This window comes from Anoplopoma fimbria, chromosome 6, assembly GCF_027596085.1.
Source record: "Anoplopoma fimbria isolate UVic2021 breed Golden Eagle Sablefish chromosome 6, Afim_UVic_2022, whole genome shotgun sequence".
NCBI lineage: Eukaryota > Metazoa > Chordata > Actinopteri > Perciformes > Anoplopomatidae > Anoplopoma > Anoplopoma fimbria.
In genome coordinates, this window is record NC_072454.1 from 8,806,379 (window position 1) to 8,825,711 (window position 19,333).

General features: G+C 41.7%; 1 protein-coding gene across 5 annotated transcripts; it reads left to right on the plus strand.

The window, feature by feature from the left end:
* The first annotated feature begins 1,847 nt into the window (after positions 1-1,847).
* LOC129091973 (pleckstrin homology domain-containing family A member 1-like) lies at positions 1,848-18,724 on the plus strand. Of its 5 annotated transcripts, XM_054599696.1 has the most exons (14): positions 1,848-1,993; positions 5,926-6,151; positions 7,126-7,182; positions 7,305-7,350; positions 9,947-10,044; positions 10,521-10,652; positions 11,369-11,509; positions 12,023-12,091; positions 12,687-12,751; positions 12,907-12,970; positions 13,083-13,172; positions 14,547-14,620; positions 15,386-15,460; positions 16,554-16,870. In XM_054599696.1, exons 2-14 carry the CDS (start codon positions 6,011-6,013, stop codon positions 16,783-16,785), a joined length of 1,284 nt encoding a protein of 427 aa, XP_054455671.1. In that variant the 5' UTR covers positions 1,848-1,993; positions 5,926-6,010; the 3' UTR covers positions 16,786-16,870. The 5 variants fall into 5 exon arrangements, with proteins under 5 accessions (XP_054455671.1, XP_054455669.1, XP_054455666.1 ...); XM_054599694.1 differs by lacking the exon at positions 15,386-15,460; XM_054599691.1 differs by lacking the exons at positions 14,547-14,620; positions 15,386-15,460 and having other exon boundaries at positions 16,554-18,724.
* The last annotated feature ends 609 nt before the right edge of the window (positions 18,725-19,333 follow it).

The following is a 19,333-nucleotide window of genomic DNA, read 5'->3' on the forward strand; positions in this document are numbered from 1 at the left end:
ACCACTCTGCTGGAGATGTGCTGCTCATGAGAACCAATGCGCTTCATATTCACACCCACTGAAGAGGTGCTTATAAGGAAGGAGCTCTCACTCTGGTCTCCTTTTCAGGGCACCAGAACTTTTGAAGAGTTTGATGTTTGAATGGAGCAGATTACAACAATTAAGGAACAGATGTTAACATCCATTTTATTATTAGTATTTTTAATACAGGCTAACAGGCCTGATCCAAACTAAATACTAAATAGTATCTGTACTGCTGATTTGTTTGCTAGTGGTCACCTTATATAATAATGTGGCTCAGGCTGTAGCACAGTTGCTGTTTGTTTGTTTGTACGGATTGATCTGCAGTATTGACTGTTGTTTCAGCTAATGGAGCTGGACTAGGCAGTCAATTTCATGTTGGAAAAAAAAAGCATAAAAAGGTCCAAAACATTTCTCCAGCGTAATCCATATTGAGCATCCTTGTACAATATGTTCCACACAGTCGTGTTTCCAGTTGCAGAACTGGCCAATATTTCTTTCCCAGAAAGGTTTTAGCCTATGCATACTTTCATACTTTCATGCATCACTGCCCTTAGCTGCAGATTTTTGTTTTTTTGCACTCGGCCTATCATACAATAAAATAAGATAAGAAAGAATGTACCCATGTGCAGTAAAATACCTAGAGGAATAACAGTGTGTTGTTCCTGGTACGGGTGCAAAACAAAATGGACAAATGATTCAACATTCAATGGGAGTGAAGCAAACATTCAGATGACACATAAAGCAAATGACATATTAAGTGGCAGTCCTTCTCATTACATGTGATATAATCTTCAGTGTAGCATAGTCTTTTTATTTGTGATTTTCTGATACCCCTCTGTTTGATTTGTGAACCTTTGCATCCAAACAATGCTGCAAGTTTGGAGTTTCCCCTGCCCATCCTTGTACAATATGTTCCACACAGTCATGTTTCCAGTTGCAGAACTGACTATATTTTTTTTTCCGGAAAGGTTTTAGCCTATGCATCACTGCCCTTAGCTGCAGATTGTGTTTGTTCGCAGTTGACCTATTATACAATAAAATAAGATAAGAAATACTTTATTGCCACCCATGTGTATGCATTGCAGTACAAAAGGAATGACAGTGTGTTTTTCCTGGTACGGGGTGCAAAACAAAAAGAACGAATGACGCAACATTCAATGGGAGTAAAGACAAAATTCACATTACACATACTATGCAAATTACATATTAAGTGTCAGTCCTGCTTTTTACATGTGATAAGCAGTACTACACCCAAGAAGTACTACCCTGAGCCTTCCACTTAGCACTTATTGTTTTCATATTAGTTTGTTGCACTTATTGTATTCGTATTAGTTTGTTGCACTTATTGTATTCATATTAGTTTGTTGCACTTATTGTATTCATATTAGTTTGTTGCACTTATTGTATTCATATTAGTTTGTTTCTGCACTGTACTTTTGCTCTGGTTTATGCTCTTAGATGCTTGTTTAAGAAAGGAGATGCACTTATAACTTCTGGTGACTAGTAGTTCTCTTGAATACCTATGTTGAATACACTTATTGTAAGTCGCTTTGGATAAAAGCGTCTGCTAAATGACTGTAATGTAATGTAATGTTCAGTGTAGCATAGCCTTTTTATTTGTGATTTTCTGAATACCTTTGTTTGTGCACAGATGCAGATTTGTGAACCTTTGCATCCAAACAATGCTGCAAATTTTATTGTTTTTAATACTTTCACTTTAATGATCAGACTTTGAACCGGTCTGAACACACTGTGACTGACATAAATTGTGAGGGTTAAGCCACTTTTAGTTTTTGTTTTTTCAGTACAGAGTGAGCGTCTTCGTTATATGCAATCTATGCCCCACACTCTCCACCACCACCAGCAGCACCAGCTTGTCCTGGATCAGTGGAGATGGGCTGAGGCGGAGAGGACAGACCCCGACAGCACCGAGACCGACGGCCGCGTAGAGCAGCAGTTACAGACTCTGGTAAGCTGATTAACGGTTAGGAGCAGTTAACGCAGCTCCCCTGTGTCGTAAAGCCGCCTGTTATACGGCTATGTGAACGGTCGCTGAGGTTACCGTGTGTGACCAAAGTTCTTTCCCCCTTTACGTGAGATTCCAGTTACCTAGGTAACGTTTATTTACGTTAATACGACGTTGGGTGTTTTTGTTTGTTTTTTTAATGAATCGTTTGACAAGTTGTTGTGGTGTGAAGTAGTTAACCTAGCCGCTAAAAGCAGGCTAACCTGAGCCGTGTCTCTCCCGGTTAACGTCGGGCCAGAGTCGCTGATGCTATCAGCCTAACGTAAAACGTTGGCAGAGTGTCGCGCTAACTTGACGTGCCTTACGTCAGCGTGCTGTGACGTCAGCTGTTTGTGATCCAGACAGTACAGATTTTTTTTTGATTTTTTTTAAATAAGATAATCCTTTATTAGTCCCGACATTTATAGGATTACAGCAGCATAGATACATGGTAGAAAAAACAAACAATTATTTTAAATAAGTAAGAAAAAAAAAATCCACAATAACTAAAACATTTTTTTTTAAAAAGCTTTGTTTTAGTAACCCAAGACAGAGTGAGCATCTACATTTTTTGTTCTGTTCTGGAAACACACACACTAAAAAAAAAAAAAAACCACACACACTTGCATATTGCAGTGTTAAACAGGACCAGTAAATGTGAAGGCCAAAGCCTGTCAAACATGCTGACCACAAATGACTCTTTCCAGCTGAACCGGAATGATCTGTCCCACCTTTGACCCCGCAGAGAGCCAATTAGTTTAGTCCCTAAATGGCTCCCCCCCCCCTTCATAGAGGATTTCTTTCATTGGTTTCTCCAAAACTAAATGCATAACTACCACCGTAGTACACACTGAAATCTGATCTCGGCACCTAGATTAGTGATTTGGTAGGTGGGCATTATAACACCAGATACGCTCTCTGCTCCACAGCTATTTACAGCTGTTGCGTGGCTTTCATTGACACAGCAGTAGTCTAAATCATGGAAAGAAAATATTGACCCTGATCCTGGGCTATCCAGCTGGTCCTTACTGTTGTTTTATGACTTGTCCTCATGTGTGACCAGTTGGCCGCCATTTGATGTGGACAAAGCCTTGTAGCAAATGCAAAGAGTGAGTCTACCGTGGGAATGTTTCACCCAGAGAGAAGTCGACTGACATCACACTGATTGTGCCACTCTTCAGAGTTAGGCCTTCTATATTTTCTAGTCTCTGCTGTCTCCTGGTTCTTACTTTTGTATATTTTCATTTATTTTGCTAATCCGTTCCTTTCACTTTTCTCTTGTTCACTTCCACTCAGTCTTGTTACAGTATTTCTTTATCACACAGGGGGCCCCTGCTCTGTAGCCTCCCAGTTTTGAGCAGACAGAATGAGTGCCTTTGTACTAGTATCCTGGCAAGGATCTGTTTTTGAAGTATCCTGGTTATGTGTTTGAGCATGTAAAAAAAAAAATCATATCCTGGCTTCAGAAACCCAGATTCGCTACCTAGACTACTCAAATAGATGCTATACTGTGTGTGTTTGTCCTCAACACAATGGATGGGTTACACAAGTAATTGGGCTGTGAAAACAATGTGATCGTAAATTATCTAATGGTAATGTTTACACTAAAATAAATGTAAAGTCTGACTTTGTTATGCAAATAAACAGTACAGGCAGATAAGATTGCAATAAGTTGTATTGCCAATTTCTTATTTAATAGATGGGGATAAGCCAAATCCAGCATTGTGCTACATGCAGTCTTGTCCATCAGCCAGACACCAAACTTTGTTCATCCTTGATTAGGAATTAGTTGAGATTAAAACATCTACGTCATGTTTATGGGTTGGCACCAGATAGATAAATCAGCATGACCACATATTCTGATATAAGCAAAGTACATATATATTGGTTAGTTCAAATTTGACGTCCAGTAAGTAACAAGAAATCGCTGTGTATAATATGTCTAAATTATTTTTTTTAAATGTGTCAAAATGTTTGTCCAACAGAAAGCAATGACGTTAAAGTATCACCTTTTAAGCTGATATGGCAAAAAGCTGATTATTTACACATCTAGGTGTTACGGAGCAACATTATCATAAATTTGGCCACTTATCGATTGTTACACCAATATTTACAGCTCTGTTTTTGGGCTCCTGAAGGAACTATCTGGCTCTTTAGCTGATTAATGCTCCACTATGTTAAAATGCTAGTTGCTAATGGCCGTTTGGAGCTGAGCAGGTAGATACAATATGTTTTTTTGAGCTCTTTCATGACAAACAGCTGCCTTCTGCGTTAGAAAACGACGCTGTGAGAGTGAACCAAAATAGTGAAGTTGCGTGTTGGACAGTTAAACATGACCTGAAACTCACATAAGCTCAATAAAACTGAGGGGGATCTGCAGATTCAGGGGATAACACACAATATCAATTGAAAATCAATATGTGCGACCTATTTCTCACTGTCACAATATTTTCACTTTGTTATTTGCTACATTATTATAAAAACATTGATTTTAGCCACTTAAATTGTTCGGCTCAGCACATATCATGGTCACAATTCTTAAAAACAAGTAATCCTTGTTAAAAAATGTCTCCTATTGTTATGTGTTTATGTGAAAAATATATTGGCCTATATATTTTCATCAGATTTTTTTAAACTCTCAAATATCAGTATTGCTATCAACCTCAAAAAATTCAGTATGGGTCTTACTATAGCTAGTATACCTATTTTTCCACAAGAATAAAGCCATTGGATTAAAAGTCTTATTAGCATACATGGTTTCCTGACTGTTCACCTTGTTGGGATGCTGTTTTGCATTATTTCTAACATCTATTCCACATCAGTGAAATGCAGATGAACCTCTTTTACAGGATCACTAAACTCAACAGAGACGGCTCTCATGCTCGCATAACAATCACTATTTGTGCAGCGTTCAGATAGTCTCCTCTGACAGTGATGCTCCTTTTTCTCGTGCCTGTGATGACTCGGGTCGATGCAGGGGCTAACCGAGACGCTCTCAGCTCAGAGTCAATGCACAACAACCAGGCCTTTTGTCCCCGCGTTGCCCCCATCCGCCCACACAGCGCTCATAATGTCCTGGAGAAAAAAGAGCGTCTTTATCTTTGCTTTCCAAAGACTCGTCTCAATCACATATTTTAGGCTGGGTCCAAAAGGACAGCAGCTTAAACAGGCTAATGCGACAATATGCCTACAGTAATGCTGCAGCCGCCCACACAGGGTTTGACATTGACATGCGAGCATTCACACTCGTAGGACTAAAGAGATGTAACGTAATCATTTACTTTTTTTAGGTTTCAGGGATGTGTTGAACCGCAGCAGGTTAAACATTGCACATTCCCCCCCCGCGCAGACTCTGAGGGCGTTTTGGTGTTGTTTCTTTGTGTCTAACATGGCTGAGCTCAGTGGCGCTTTTTTTTTTTTTTTTTTTTTGACTGTGCACAAGTGGGTGCTCAGCTGTGGAGGGAGGGAGGGAGGGAGGGAGGGAGGGGATAGAAAGGGGTTGGCCAGAGGCTTGCCAAATCGGATGAGAGAGCAGTTGGGAGGAGATATAGGAGAGGACTGTGAAAAAAAGAGGGAGAAAGAGAGCAACCCAGGGTGGGTGAAGAAGAGAGAGAGTGTGACGGTGTGTAGCGGGCGCTTCGCGAGAGAAAAGAGGGACTCGGGGAGAGAGAGTGGGTGAGGCTGATATAAAAGGATAAAAGGCGGGGTTGTGGTTTGTGTCACATGATCCCCCTGGCAGGCTGCAGCCTAGTGAGCTCCAGGTGGCAGAGAGACCAGAGATACAGTAGATACAGAGAGGGAGAGGGAGTGGGTCACGCTAGCAAGGCTCACCACAAAGACAACTGTAAATTCTTCATTCATTCTCTATCTCTTTCCACTCCTCTCTGTCCCTTCAGGATTTTTTTTTCCGGGGTCCCGCTTGCCCCCCCCACTCCTCCCCACTCCCGGCCCCAGCAGGCCAGGGAATGTCCCGGCGGCAAGATGCCTTACGTGGACCGACAGAACCGCATCTGTGGCTTCCTGGACATAGAGGAGAACGAGAGCAGTGGCAAGTTCCTGCGTCGTTACTTCATACTGGACACGCAGCAGGGAAGCTTGGTGTGGTTCATGGACAACCCACAGGTAAGGACACATGGCTGAGTTAGCTTAGCCCCTTAGCTTTATTTTCAAGAGCGAACCCCACACAGGTAAATGCACAGGCTAATGTTTAATTTCTTGATGGAAAAATGGACAATTTGCAGGCAAACTGCATGCCAGCTGAGTCAGCTTACGTTAGTTAGTGACCAGCGTGAAGGATCAGCTCTCGTGCAACAGCAGAGGAACTGCAGGCCACTTCTAGCTTAGCTGTCGTCATTCATTATGGACACAAAACTAAGTACAGGCTAAATGTTTCCATCGCCAGAGAGTCATGCAAGGATGGGAGAGCTCGTATTATGTAATGCTAGCTGAAGGCAGTCAGGCCCATATTAAAGGCACAGGAGCAGGTCAGGGCTAATGGTGAGTTCATATTTTAGGTACCGACAGACATTTGTGTAAATCTGTTTAGAATTAACTCGTAGTTACACTCTAAACCTGGGATTAGTTTGTTTTTTTTCTTCCCTTGGTCTAGATAAGTCCGTGTGGTGAGCACCCATATTTGCTTTGACCACAGTGGCCATGATTTTCTGCCGTATGACCCCCGATGTCACAGTTATTACAGTGTAACTGTCCTCTTAGTTTGTTCATCGTGCTGGTTTTGGAGATGCTGCATTTTCGAGTGCACTTTTACATGAAGTATTTATAAATTGTGTAGTGCAGGAGGAATTTTAAATAATTCAGCAAGTCTCTTTCTTTTTATAGATTGAAAAAGCTTGAATTTTAATGATGTTAAATCTGGATCCCGTAGTTTCAGAAGCAGAGCAACTGTCATGGAGTGCACAACGCATGCTGTACTAACTCTGTCATATTGACTTGCTCTGCAGAACTTGACTTCTCTCTCCCACCACTTTATATTCTGTCGTTAATCCACAGCTAAAGGCTCCTGCCTTATTAAAAAGGTTAATGTTTAGTCAATCTTTTTGCTGCTTGCGTACCATATTGTTCTTTCTCTCCCACAGAACCTGCCTGCTGGTACAGACTGCGTAGGCTCCCTCAAACTCACCTACATCTCTAAGGTAAAAATAAATATCTCCACTGAAACTCATCTTACACTGTACAATTATGCATAAATAGGAATGATTTACAGTAATCGGTCAAACTGGGAAGCTAACAATTGTGTGCTTTGTCCTCCTTTTAGGTCAGCGATGCCACCAAGCTGAGGCCTAAGGCAGAATTCTGCTTCGGTAAGAAAACATGGATCATCACAGTCTTAACATCTGTTTTTAATTTGGGGAAATAAAGACCTATTTAAAAAGCATTTCATTCATTTCTCAAACCTTTTTACAGTTTAAATCCGTTTTGTTTTTTTTACATACTGGCACGGAGTAGCTGTGTCTTGGACAATAGTATTGCCTGTATGAATCATATTAACCGATAACCCAGCTTGTCAAATACACTTACATCTCGTTAAAGTATTGAAGTTGCCTGCAGTGCTTTGTGAACATCAGCAGTGATGGTGTGGTTAATCACATGTTGACTAAGCTGAGTACACTTAATGTAACCTAAGGGAGGAATGTTTGCTGTCCTTCTCCACCCTTTACACCTGGTCAAGCATCGCTCTCCAGCATTCTTTCTCCACCATTGACCCGACCGCCTTGTTCAACATTGTCTGTTTAGCCAACTCACAAAGATGCAGGCGGCCACAGCAGTTGATGATCTGAGTTTTTGTTTATCAAGTCGCTTTCCAAACATGTTGAATGCATCCCCCAGCCATTGTTTGAATCAGCTCGTGGTTTTCTTCTTCTGTTCTACTCGGTGCATCACTAGCTTTGAAGGCCAACTGATGTTGATACACATGTGCTCTGCAGAATACTGAACCTTGGGGTTGGGTTCTGCTTGTGAAGAAGTAGTTTTGTGTCACTTTTTGGAAAGTTACAGAAATGTTTGGACACAGTGACCCCAGGTTTGACGTCACAGAGTGTGTTGAGGGAGTGTCTGAAGCTATTCAGCCTCCAAAGTCAAGCAGCATTCAGGCAGCTTTAACCTTTTTTTTTTTGATACTCTGAGCCCCATCTGGCCATGAACAATGTCCAACCATTGAATATCTAGAAACAAAGATATCGTTTTATCTTGACATTTGTCCTTGTCTTTCCACCCTGTGCGGTCAAGACGGGACTTAAAAATGTTGTGCGTAAATATGAACCACCATCAGGTTATTTAGGAGTAAACCTCCATTCCCTGTGATTGCATACGAGCACCTCCTCCTCCTCCTCCTCCTCCTCCTCTATCCTCTTCAATAGCAGGAAATGCTAGTGTGTTGACTGCCGTGACTGAGTTTGTCTGTCCGTGTGTGCGCACCAGTTGCCTTGTTGAGGTTACGACAGGATGCCTGCATCCTAATCGGAACCTGATTCAGAGATGCATGAAGTTATTTTTAAACTGCCGTTTGTGCGCCACATGTTTTGCTAATATCTACGAATCCTGCTGCTCCCACTCTTCCTGCATCTAGCAGCTAGAAACATAGGGTGATGAAATATTTCGAAAAGTTAGGTAATCAACGTCACGCTAAAGTCTTTTTTTACAGTAACGAAGCAGAGACTTGATTGCAGTCTGTGACTTGATGATGGATATTGGTCTGTTCATTGTGTGTGTGCGTGTGTGTGTGTGTGTGTGTGTGTGTGTGTGTGTGTGTGTGTGTGTGTGTGTGTGTGTGTGTGTGTGTGTGTGTGTGTGTGTGTGTGTGTGTGTGTGTGTGTGTGTGTGTGTGTGTGTGTGTGTGTGTGTGAAGCGATCAAGAGTGCTGTGTTCGTGTGAACTTTGGTGCTTGGCTGCATTTCTCAGCGGCACAAATTGTTTTATGATGTGTAACTATGAGTCAGATCTGGTACCCTTCCTCTGTTTTCCCAGTGCCCGAGAGAGACCGCTACACTTTCACCACTACCGAGCAGTTTACCAAACACACCGTGGACACATCTGAAGGTTAAATGAAACCAGACAGGCAGATTTATTTACAGGAAAGTCGGGGGAGAAAAAAAGGAAAAGCAAGGTATTGCATGTGTCTTAAGAGCTGGACCAAAAAGACACAGAACAAGGAAGAATGACCCTCATTGTGGCACAAAGTTTGAGCTCCCAGTGGCTTTTACAACTCGCCCCCGCCAGACTTACCAGTCCAGCTTTCATGTAATTCATTCCCATGGTGTCTAAAGGAAGTGGAGGAGACACAAGGATGGTTTGAGCTGGGTAATTGAAGGATTTATGGCAGCGAGAGAGAGAGAGAATGAGAGACTTGAGTTCTTTCAGCTCCCAAATCCTGATCCATAGCTAATCGGCATTCGACCCAAAATTTTCTTTGTGATTTGAAAATGGGGTTTCGCTCATGTTCACATGGGCGTGAAAATGTGCGGGAAATATTGAGTGGTTCGTAGCCGTGGGCTTTTTTCTTTTTTGCCTCCGTCATGGTGAGAATCGGGTAGGTGGTGGCTGACTGAGGCAGCTGGGTCATCAACCACATGGAGGGGGGATGCTGCTGGTAGTGTGTGGGAGAGTCCCTTGGCCCAGTTTAGTTTTTTCACTTCCAGAGAAATCTGTGGCAGCGGTTCTGTTTTGCTGAACCTCAATCATATTTTTTTTTATTCAAGACAGGCCAAAAGCGCAATCAGTCAACACCCACTTCATGATACTTCTTTAGACTTCTAGCACCTATTTGAGTGTGATTCGTGTTAAACACAGGATGAATAGGATGAGTGGATTATAGGGAACATAGTGGTGTCTGAAAATACTTTCACTCATTGAATTGTTCCCACTGCTCTTTCTTTTTTTCTTTTTTTTATGATCCGTTAGTCATCAACGCTGGGATGAGGAAGTTCTTCCTGCAGGCCAATGATCAGCAGGACCTGGTGGACTGGGTCAACGCTCTCAATAAAGCCACCAAGATCACTGTAAGACACACACACACACACACACACACACACACACACACACACACACACACACACACACACACACACACACACACACACACACACACACACACACAGTCGATCCCTGAGTCAGCTTTACTAATCTCTTTTTGGCTCATGCCTTATCACTTGGAAGAAACGTTTATATTTCCTTTTTCTGTAGAAATGAATGACTGGACTGCCAAGACATTAGATAGGAGTGAGTCAGAGCATGACTAACAGGATGCTGTATTGTTGTACTGAGTGCTGGGATAAAGGACCGTTTCCATTGTTCTCCATGAGGCCTTAACCATCCAGAAAGAAAATTACATTAATTGTGTTGAATGGCACATACTGGATTTTAACTATGGAGAAAAGGAGTATTTTTCATCCCACAAAATGCTTGTTCCTGTTTTAGTATTTGTTTGTGTAATTGGAAAATTGTCTGATGTGTGTGTTTTTTGTGTTTTCCTAAGGTGCCAAAGTTGTCTGATGGGCAGCAGAATGCAGAGAACCAGAAGGCTTTACCGGATGTCGTCGGGCCCAAGAAACAAGTCTCCTATAAGACAGAGATCATCGGGGGAGTCCCCATCGTCACCCAGACCCAGGTAAACATGACGCACACGTGTACTGCACGGCGTACTGCGTTTACATGCCTGCACATAACTGCGCTCGACATGTCCAAATATGTATTAGACCCAAAGATTTCTACACCTAAAGGGAAGCACAACAGTGACAAACTGTAGGCAGAACATTTAGTAGTGAGTGCAATTTGATACTGTCTTTGATTAAAGTAGGCTAAATGTATGTTATTTTGGAAAACTGAACTTGCACTATAAATACATATCTCCCACAGTCCTTATATCCTTTTATCATCATAAAACTATTAGAGCTGAGATGATTAATCATTAGCGCAACTATTTCGATAATTGATTAGTCATTTATCGAGCAAAAAAATGTATATAATTAAAAAAACTTAATATGGGTTTTGGACTGTTAGTCTGACAAATCAAGCAATTTGAACACATCGTCATGGGCGCTATATATTGTAATGGACATTTTTCCGTATTTTCTGAAATATAATTCTCATCATATTTAAGTGATTTATAGAGAAAAATAACAGGCAGATTAATTAACAATGAAAACTCTCCTTTTTATCAATGACTATACGAATATTTTGCCAAACTACTCAAATTCTATCTAACATGGATTGTGGCAGATATATTTTTATGCTCATACAACCCACAACATGCATAAGTAAAACATAAGTACTGATGTTTTGAAACATGGAATTACAATATTTCTGGTGTCCTTCACCCTCAAGCAGGACGGCGGTGATGGTGCAGACAGAACGGAGCGTGAGGCCATGCATCGGTCCCACAGCCAGCTGCCGTACTTCCTGGGCCGGCCCACTCACGAGCACACCGTCATCAAGTCGGGCTACTGCGTCAAGCAGGGAGCCGTGGTGGGTACCTGATGCTCTGTGGGGTTGAGTTGAGCTCAGAAAAGACCATCAACACAGAAGGAATTGTGATTCTTAAAACGCATTTGGCTCGTGGTGGTGGCCGGCGGGCATCAGTCTGCACATTTACAACACACCTTTCCAGAAAAATTCTCTCAAGTCTCAAAATCAACATGTACCGCCAATTATGATTTACTTGGAACTGTTGCAATGAAAGTGACATCAACAAAAATAAATCGCATCTTCATGTGGGAGGGAATGTAAAGTCTTATGACTGGTGGAATGACAGATGATGAGATTTCAACTTGATTTAGGAAATGAAACTTCTACAGTGTGTTCAATTCTATATATATTTTTATTTTATTTTATATATATAAAATAAAATTTTATATATATATATTTTTTTATATATATATAAAACATTTTAAAAAATATATATATATATATATATATAGTGGCTTCTTTTGCCTTGGAGTTTTACAAAAGGTCTTAACATTTTTCCCTTTTTTCCCCCAGATGAGGAACTGGAAACGGCGATATTTCCTCCTGGAGGAAAACTCAATGAGTTACTTCAAGTCAGATTTGGTAATTAACTTTTGATTTAGTTATGTGAAGCCTTTAAGAAATGTTTTTGTTTTTTTATTGATGAGGCATGAGGATTAAATCCCCCCGACAGTCTGAGGCAGAGTAACAGCAAACACACAGTCCCGAGTTCTGACATGTTTTATCTGCCGTCTGTGGAATTCAATGCCTTCACTTCACATGTCCTGTCATGCCGTGTCCCCCCCCCCCGGCCTTCCTTACACACTCACGCACACAGACTGTCCTCAGGATAACACTGCACGTCTCATACCCTGTCCTTGTCCATGTCTGCCCTTATTTGACAGCTCTATCTGTCTATTTGGCTATCAACAGGCCCCAAGGACACAGACTCTCTGTCTGCTGTATGAAACGGCCGGGTCGAGAAAGTTACAACTATCAGTTTTTAGTTTGCAATCTGCTGCTTGTAAGGAAAGTTCTGTCCTTATGAAACAAAAAACAGCAACTCAGCAAGACAACCTCTCAAGACATTGTATTAGAAAAAGCATTTCTAATACAAATGGTAATCTTTATCAAGTGTATTTCCTTTTTTAAGTTTTGGCTTCTTTAAGTATTAACAGTCTTTTTCCTTAACTTACAGGAGAAAGAGCCGCTGAGAATGATCCCTCTGAAGGAAGTTCACAAAGTCCAGGAGTGTAAACAGAGGTATCTAACATGTCCCAGCATCTCACCATTCCACCAAAAACAAAAAATATATTTTGTCCAGAAGGATTTGTTTATGTTCCTGATGTAGATACTGATATAGATGAGATATATATATATATATATACGGTCTGACCTGTTTTCCTCTTATGTTGCAGCGACATTATGATGAGAGATAATCTGTTCGAAGTCGTCACCACATCCAGAACGTTTTACATACAGGTACGGGTGTTTTTCTGTACAGTGTTCACAAACACCGTGATGGCCCTCTTGCTTGTCTCTATACCTACCAACCGTCTTGCTCTCTTTGTCCTTTTACTTTTGTCTCTACCAGGCGGACAGCCCAGAGGAGATGCACAGCTGGATTAAGGCTGTCTCAGGGGCCATTGTGGCCCAGCGGGGGCCTGGGAGGTCTGCTGCCACAGTATGTATATCACACTACAGTGTCACCGTAGTATGGATTCAAGTCTTTATAAGCAGACTTGAATCTGACTGGAGACCTCAGATGTACCTGTGAACAAGGGAAATGACTTCAGACATGACTTCAGACTCAACTTGCACCGACAGAACTTGAGACTTACGTACTGAGTGACATCAGGTGGAAGGAGGAGACAAGTCAAGACTGTTCAAAAGACTGATGTGTGGTTTTTTTTTCACTCATGTCATTTATTTATCATTGTTTAATGTTTCTTGCTCTGACAAGATCTCATATATAGCTGCAAGCTACAGAGATAACTCGATACTCCTTTTTGACTTCATCTCAAACAGATGCCGAGTAGCAGAAACGGTAGTTTGACCGTATGTCTTGGATGAGTTTGCTATGTGATTTTATTATTGTATTATAAATGTATCAAGCCCAGCTGTTCTCGTTGAGGTTGTAAAGTCTGAAAATAAGATTGATGTAGCTAAATTCTGCTTTGTGTACTCTGCACCAGTGTTTGCAAACTCTCAAGCCGCAGACCGCCATCGTGCCTCGGGGCATTTTCTACCAGGCCGCAAAGGAAATTATTACATTGATTGATTCACTTTATAGGCTGTTTTCTCAGTAGTAACATAGAACTTGGCACTTAGCCTGTTCTGCATTTCCTCTCATCCCTCCTTGTCACCAACCAACACCAAAATAGAGATTTTTATTTTTTATTTCAGGGGGGGAAGTTGTGCCTTTTTTATTAGGCAATCAACAGATGACAGGAAATGGGGGGGGGGGGCATTGCGGTTCATGTTTAGCACTTTAACCCCTGAGCTGCCAGCCGCCCCTTTACTGATTGTTAGTGAAGATGACGGGCTGGTATACTAAACCAGAACGCCTTATCTGTGTGAGAATATTACCTGATTTTTAGAACAGCTTAATCCATTCAATCAGCAGCCTACATGCATAGAGACAGGCAGCCAGACCGGATCAGGAGAGAGAGAGAGAGAGAGAGAGAGAGAGAGAGAGAAACCAGCTCCATAGTCCTGACTGCAGAGGAGAGGGTGTCCTTTGATGCAGTGGGTCCCTTATGGTTAGACTGGAAATGATTCTCAAAACCTCAGCTCTGGCAGTTTTCTCTACAGTTCCCTCTTTCTTCCCTCCTATGTCCTTCTCTCTCTCCCTTTGTAGCTTGTTTTCCTCTCACCCACCTTTACCTCCTCTGTGCCTCTTCTCTCTCTCTCTCTCTCTCTCTCTCTCTCTCTCTCTCTCTCCTCTTTTTCCCCTTTCTTTTCTTTCCTGTCTTTGTCACATTCTCTCCACCTCCCCCTGTCCCTGTGGGCAGACAGCCCATCTGCTCTAATACTGCTTTGCACTGTGTTGTTGCAGATGCGGCAGGCCAGACGGCTGTCGAACCCCTGTATACAGAGGTATACGTCTCGAATCGGGGAGTGCAGCAGCACGTATGTCAGCTCCTCTAAATCCCCCCCCTCCCCCCTTTTTAAAACTACAAGTTTACCTTTTTTTTTTTTTTTTTAATACTGTTTTCCACTCACTGGCTGGCCCCTCTGTGGTTGTACAGAGCCGATCAGATCTTACCACACATCTGATGCTCCTTATTTTCTAAGAACCAACCACCATGTATGGCTGTGATAACCCAACAAAGCGCTCCTCCCTTCACGCCCTCGCCGCTTCCCTCATCCACTTCTCCTCCTCATTTGCTTTCCTTTTTCTTTTCGCCACACTGTCACTTTGAACTCGGCTCAAAGTTTTGAGCCCACTACATTCAGTGCTCGCAGACAGTGCCCAGAATTTTCTTGACTTGAGGTGTGCTTGATTTAGCTTCTCTCGCATGTGATGACTGTCGCCACCGGCAACGAAACCAAGAACACCTCAAGTTGTTCAAATGCTAATAAGTATTTTTTTTTTTTTTACTTTAAACAGCTGGAATTTGACCATTTAACAGAAAGACCCGCAGTCACTGCCTCCCTACCTCCCCTTATGGCTTCACTTGCACAGCTTTCACCTGTCCTCACCATGATCGATGACGCTTCAGTGTAAAAAAAACAAACTAGAATGATTTCATGTATAATCCATACACGCATACATGACCAGCTTAGCTGTGAATACCTTAAAAAACCTGTTTGTATCTTGTGTCTATATTACTGGGTACATGTGTCTTTCACACCTTCTGTTTCTCTTCCCTCAACGCTCTGTTATCTCTGCAGTCTGCTGCAGCTGTGTACCTGTCTTAGATGTGTGACATCCTGCTTGTCTCTCCTCTTCCCTCCTGTTCGCTGCCTGTATGTTTTTTGTTTTTTTCTCTTCCTCAAACACACCATGATAAGACACTTGTTTCCATGTTGACTACCTATACCTTTTCTTGTGTGCTAAATGTTTTAACGGCTTTGAATTGAGGACTCACCGATGCTGAATCCACATCTCTCCAGAGTCACAAACTTTTGGTTTTCATAGTGTGTGTGTGTGTGTTGATTTACTTAAGAATATTTTGGTTTGTAAGAGCTAATCAGGTGTACATGGGGGTAATGGGATATCTTAAGTTTTGTATATATTATCTGGTCTTTTGAATTATATTTTAGATCTTTGGATTCAGCATAAAGCATCTGTTAATACGTGTGTGGCTCCACCTAGGATCTTTAGACATGTTTGGGTTGGGGAAACTGATTCTTAAATATTCTTCTTCTGCTTAAGTGGTACTTTGTGGATTTACAGATCAGAATATTTAAAAGGCCAAAAGGTCACAGGGTATCATTGTGCTTCTGTGGAAGAAATGATGTGTCAAAATACTGTAACTTGGAAGTTGACACAGATATTGGTATTTGAATTTTCTAACCAACTTTTCACCTACTGCTCAGCGACAACCCCTCTTTGCTTTCACTTTCTCTGCCGTGTTTGTTTTTTCTTTCTACTCCATTCGTCTGTTTTGTGTTTCAGAGATTGAAATCTGACAATGAAAAGCCGTGAAATAATGAGCAACAACCAACCACTGCTTCCTAAGGCACTCTGCTCCTCCACTGCAACCTGTTGAGACTACCAAAACTAAAAACCCGCTGACACTACTACCACTACTCCCGCTACCTCTACTACTTCAACTTCTACTACTACTACTGCTTCTACTACTACTACTGCTACTACCATCTCCCCCTCTTTAGCAATGCTACATTCTTCAGCACCTACAACCTTCAGTACCAACTCTAGTAAAGCTGCATACGGCTCCACACGCTGGTGCTAATTCCAAGTCTGTAACTCACTTTCGGTCCCCTCAAATAAAACTGCACATATCAGGATTTCACTTTGCTTACTAAAAAAAAAAAAAAAAAAACACAACTATTTTCTTCTCGCTTTCTCTGTGTCCTCCCGCTGTTTCTGCTGCAGGACCACGGCGGCCGCTCCGCCTTCTACCGCAGCCCCGCGGGTCCCCCCGTCCCTCGCTCGCCCATATCTGCCATGCCACCATGCTACCCAGAGTGGGGCGCTGCTGTCACGTGCGGTACACGCCCGCAGCCTGGCGTGGGACAGCGAGCACTTCATGAGCCTGCTGCCACGGCCCAGTCACAGCCACACGCCAGCACGCCTGTCCCTGCAGGAGACGCGCCTGGCAAAGTGACCTGCGACCCACCGGCGATCACCATCGACAACTCTGAGGAGTCACCGTGGCGACGACGGAGCAGCTTTGAGCCCCACATGCCTGAGCCACACGTGGACCTGGATGACGCTGACCTGCCAGTGAGCGAGGTCTGAGCCGTTGGAACTGGACTTTAAAAGCTTCCTGATCTGGTTATTGGACATTAACAGATTTAAAGAGGAAACCACGCACATCATGTGTTTAAAAAAAAAAAAAAAAAAAGGGGCCGGCATTGGGTTTTCAAACCAAAGCTGTTGGCAGAAGACAATATTCAACTCGTGTTTCGAGCTCGTCCGTCAGAGTGCTAAAGAGAAAAGTTGTGTCACCGCCACTGAACTGCACTCGTGTGCCAAAGACGACCCGGTCTTCACCCACACCCGCTCCGCCCGCCTGCTGTCGCATTAACAACGATGTATTTATTTACTAAGAGTTGACGTTTTCAAACAAAACTACAAACTTTAGTTAACTTCAGTGACAGAGCTTTATTTTAACCTGCACAGGCACAATGATGTGACGGAGGAACTTTGTAAACCACTTTGTGCCAAGAATATAAGGGAACTTTGAAGGTTGCAAGCATTTCCTATAGTCTGAGAGAGAGAGAGAGAGAAAGGGAGAGAGTTCAAACTGAGGAGTAGCCTGTCATCACCTCTCTTATCTCCTAATTTAACTGTGTGGTCCATTCACACACACACACACACACTCACTATTGTAAGCCTGGATTTGTCTACTGTTGTAGGCCAGCGATTGAGATATGTGTCAAACCTAGTCTGAGGTCATAATCTCACTGCAATGCAAATTGTAATTCAAAGATCCAGGACTGTTGGTTGACAAGATGCAAAAAAAATTCCAAATATTTGTATGTGACCCGTTGTGAATAATAATGCAAGACCAAATGTATTGCAGTCACGTTGTTTCTAAGTTGCCAAGCGTTTTTTTCTCTTCATTTTTTTAATAGATCAGAGGGTTTAGTTAGATAACAAGGCGTCCTCAGTGTGATTTTTAGTTGACCACATGCTAAAGTAGCTTACATGCAAATCTACAATGAATAGTTTTGACAGTTATGCACAGTTGCTGGTAATGTGAGAGTACTTTGCAGAAACACAACAGGAAAAAAAAAAAAAGCTATCAAAGTCACATCACCTCACATCCTGAATCAGCCTCTTTTTTTTTTCAAACTACATTTCAGCATACCAGACTCTGTGGACTCACTTTTGTGACTCTGGGTGAGGTGGGAAGTGAACAAGAAGTGCAAGGAGTACGCTAGTGTGCATTTTGTAATTCACAGTAATAAATCCTCATCAATACGGCTCTGTCAGTTATAGATAAGCTTCATGTTTCTTGATAGATTGGGTAATAACTGGCTCAGATGTGTTAACTAAACCTGCAGTTCCCTGTTTAAAACATGAGTACGGTCTGAACACCATGCAAACCTTTTCAATCATTGTTTAACAGAAAAAATAAAATAAATCTGTGGGAGAAAATCCCCAAAAACATTCAAACTCGCACACTTCCGTTGCATGTTCACATTTTATTAATTCCTCAGATTGTTTTCCTGTTTTGTAGTTTTTATCTACGGCCGCTCTGTGTGTTGTGTGTTTGCAGAAATAGAGCTGGGTGCAGCAGATTATTTTTTTATATATGCTTTTAGAAGTTTCCTGATCTGATTCTGTGTACCTGTGCTGTCAACCCAGCAGAAAGCAGCTGCCTCATGGTTTTATTTAAAAAAAAAAAAAAAAAAAAAAAATGTCTCACTGTAGTCCTGCTAAATAATACACACTAATGTTGTTTTTTTTGTAAGTGCCTGCTTCCTTTTAAGCCCAACCAAGTCGAGCAATTTCACCCCTTTTCAGTCTGGTGTAATTGGTTTGAATTGTCTATTTATTATGTGGATGACTTGAAAGAAATAAACACTGAAAATGTGCTCAGGTTTCCTTGAGTATCATTCAGTATTGTGCTTTTCTGTCTCCAAATAGCACAAACAGTCTGTGAGCTTTAGTAACTCTGGTTTACAGAGTTGATTATTTGGTGTAAATGCTTCTCCACTCATCAAGGCTGTGTCTGCCCTCTTGTGGTGAGAGAGAAAAACTTCACTCTGGTTCACTTTTATTCAAACAGAATATATAGACTGACTGAAAAAAGTGTTGCACAAGTCAAGTTGTGCATTCATCAACGATACAATGATTAAGTTATCAGAATGGAAATAAATTCCACTGGTTCAAAACCTAATCTACAAGAATGAAAGCAGAGTTAAACATGTAAAGAAATACATAAGAATAATCTTATTTACTGTAAGCATGAAAAACAATAACTGTAGTTGGAAAACACTAGGCATCAAAACCTTCAAAATAAAATAGACTGTTCTGCTGCTCTTTTAATTACCTTTATTGTCTACGGACAAACTGCAAACTGACCCTTTAAAATGGGATCTGCAAAAAAAAGTTTATCACTGTAATTGGGACTACGGGACAATATATATTATGGTTAGGCCAAAATATACAAAACCACTAATAAGATAATGAAACAGATGTTG